The 3,178-nt window shown below is 44.6% G+C and overlaps 1 protein-coding gene across 1 annotated transcript in view; it reads right to left on the minus strand.

Moving 5' to 3' along the window:
- LOC138963979 (cadherin-like and PC-esterase domain-containing protein 1) overlaps positions 1-2,653 on the minus strand; it is a 32,196-nt gene extending 29,543 nt beyond the window's left edge. The window contains exons 1-2 of the mRNA XM_070335837.1: positions 1,612-2,653; positions 1-78 (exon numbers count right to left, since the gene is read on the minus strand). The exon at positions 1-78 is cut by the window's left edge and continues 62 nt beyond it. Coding sequence (XP_070191938.1) covers positions 1-78; positions 1,612-1,708 — 175 coding nt within the window. The 5' untranslated portion in view covers positions 1,709-2,653. The remainder of the gene's footprint in view (positions 79-1,611) is intronic.
- Positions 2,654-3,178: the final 525 nt, after the last annotated feature.

Below are 3,178 nucleotides of genomic sequence, written 5' to 3' on the forward strand. Positions count from 1 at the left end.
AACTGGTGTTGAGGCAAAGCAGCACACTCCACTGGCCTCGGATGGACTCTTGTAAGGTTCTGGACACTTCCTCGTCATCTGGAAGCAACAGAAATTAAAGTTGTGGTTAACAGTGTGAAATAACGGGTGAAATAGCAGTCATCAATGACAATCTGCTCTCAAGGAACGATCACAAAACACAAAACAAAATGTTATGTATTAACCGGGGTTACGTCAGGCGTTGGCAGTCAGCGGAATGCCGAAACTTATTTCACATCGCCGAAAACGTTGCTGTCATTCTGAAAGAGCTGATGGTAGGAAAATGTTGACTGCCCGTTCAAACTTTCCAAAAATACCGGAACTTTTGGAACCATTTCTGCAAATTTTCCGCAGAAAATCAAACCTGCAGTTACAGAATAAACGATGACCTCTTACTACCTCGCCGCCACCCATCCGTCTTCGATTATGGCCCATACCAAAGAAAGTATATACCTCATCGCTCTATCGTTGCACCTACAGTGATGCGGGTGACCTTGGTGGAATGCTTTTTCAGGGCGGATTCCACCAGTACACTCATCAAAGACAATATTCTTATTTCTTCTATCGTTGCGCCTACCTTGCAGACGTAGGGCGACCCTGAGGGAATTTTTTTTTTCTTGTTGGGGGATGGGGGTGGAATCTACCACAAGGGCTAATATTATAAAAAAAATATATACCACAGACAATCGGCAGAACCCAATCCCCACCCCCACAAAACCTTAGCTGAACCCCAGCCGCTTTCTGCGAGTGTTGCCCATATCAAAGACAGTCTTCTTTCTATCGACATTGCGTCTACCTTCTGGAGTCATTGAGTGATCATGATGTGGGTGACCTTGGCGGAATACTCTCACAGAGCTGATTGTATCAGTACACCTATCAAAGACAATAATCACTCTTTGTGGTGTCATTACAACAGAGCGACTAATACACGTATTAGATAAACGATCCCTTTTTTTGGTCTTAATTTGCACCTACTTGCAAAGAGATGTGAGCGATCTTTTGGGTGGAGGACACCAGTATCACAATACCGCAGACAATTGAAGCCCATACCAACCCCCGCCACACCATAGTACAACCTCAGCCGTCACCTATCCGTGTACGACTATTGCCCATACCAAAGACGGTTAACTCATTCTTCTGCCGTCGCGCGTACCTTGTACAGTGATGTGGGTGTCCTTAGTGGAATGCTTTCCCATGGTGGATCCCACTACCAGAGCAAGCAATCACTACACATATTAAGAAAAATTGTCTTCTTTCCAGAGTCTTTGAACATACCGTAATGGCAGAGTGACATATAGGTTACCTTCTTGGAATGCTCTCTCAGAGCGGATTCCGTCATCACCGTGACAGCAGTTACACCTTTTTCGAAGACATCTGTTTCTCTTTCCGTTGCCTATGCAACTCGGCGAGTATTACAACTAGCAAGGACAAGACTCTTCTTCCTGATATTTTTGCATGTACATTGCAGCGTTGTGTGAATGCTTATTGGTGGACTAGTTTCTCAGAGTCAATCCCACCAGCTGAGCGATTATTACATCACATAATTATGGGAAAAACAATAGTCCTCTTCCAGCTGTCTAAGATCGCACCTACCTTGCAGAGTGATGTGTGTGACCTTGGCGGAATGCTTTCGCAGGGCGGATTCCACCAACAGGGCGTCCTGGCCCAGCTGGGGATTCGAACCCGCCATCACCACCCTCACCCGGCCCCCGTCACTGGCAGCCACAGTCGCCCTTTCATGCTGCAAAGAAACAAGGTTAATTGTAAACAATGTCAACTGTAATTGAAAGTGGGTAAAACGTTCGTAAAAAAAAAATGTTTATGTTCTAGCGACCGTAAGTACAGTCGATTGAGGTTTTTTGCTTTGCAACGTTATGAGAAGATCAAACGACACGAATAAGCAGGGGTGGTGATTGATACACTGTAATTAAGCCACTTTATTCTTTTGTCTCATCATTGGTGTGCTGGCCTCATTTGGTTTTAAAGTACATTCAACGGACATTCGAAGAAACGGAAAACGTTTTTCGATCAATCTTGTTTACCTGTTTAGGTAGACGTACAAACGTGCGTGTATGCATGTATATGTCACAGTGGAAAGTGGAATCCAGAGGAATCTGAGATTCCCCTAGGGGAAAGTAGAATTCCAGTTTCCCCTAGAGGAAACTGGAATTCTACTTTCCTCTGGATTATTGCCAGATGAAACTGGAATTCCAGTTTCCTCTAGGGGAAACTGGAATTCAATCTCTAGGGGAAAGTAGAATTCTACTTTGCCCTAGTGGAAACTGGAATCAGACTTGAAAATTGCTTCATTTTGTGCCAGATTTTACTGGACTTTAGAACGTAGTCCTGCTGACTGACTCAGTTTTTTTTCATCATTTTACCCAAAACATATGTTTTTGCCTTGTGTATGTAGTGGACTCGACAATGCTGAATTGAAGAGTGTTGTGGACAGATGTCGTTACTATTTTTTGTTGTGATGGAAGAGTTAACCATGCCAATTTAACGTTCATTCATAATTTATTGCACACACACTCACATCTTTAATTACACGATATGGTCTAACAACTTTTCCAGTTCTGTCAGTCTTGAGGGTTCGTTTCTTACTTGTCTGTATTTTGACAGTTTGTTTTGTCAGGGCGAGGATGGCACTTGGTGCCGCAGGGAATTCCTGCATCTTTGCAGCAGCACTTCTTTGTTTTGCAGCTGCCTTTGCAAGAACATACCGTTCTCGCGACGGCCTGATTTTGCCATCTGGTGGATGCGCGTGATGCGTGAATCAAGGTCACCTCTGACAGTCTGGCAGGATCTACTGCATTCAAAGAGGGAAACACCACACTGTTCATGTCAACCAGTTCCTCACCACGCAACCAATTTTTCACAATACCAGCAGGACAGTACACTTTGTACATCTCACAACCACCCACTGTTTTGGACTCGAGCACTTTACAAGTGAGCAGCCTAACATCTGTGTTGGTTCTATCGGCACTGTGGATTTTAACTCCCACTGTGTTGCCCTCTGAAAACGACTTCGTCACATCGTTTAGTTTCTTTTGGTACCGAGATTCTTGGCGCCTGGCAGCCGTCAGGAAGTTTCTTCTTGCAGCCAACCGCTTGTCTCTGTGAACTGCACTGGCCTCATTTTCAACCACCGCACTGCGTC

This window comes from Littorina saxatilis, linkage group LG4 (genome assembly GCF_037325665.1).
Source record: "Littorina saxatilis isolate snail1 linkage group LG4, US_GU_Lsax_2.0, whole genome shotgun sequence".
Classification (NCBI taxonomy): Eukaryota; Metazoa; Mollusca; class Gastropoda; order Littorinimorpha; family Littorinidae; genus Littorina; species Littorina saxatilis.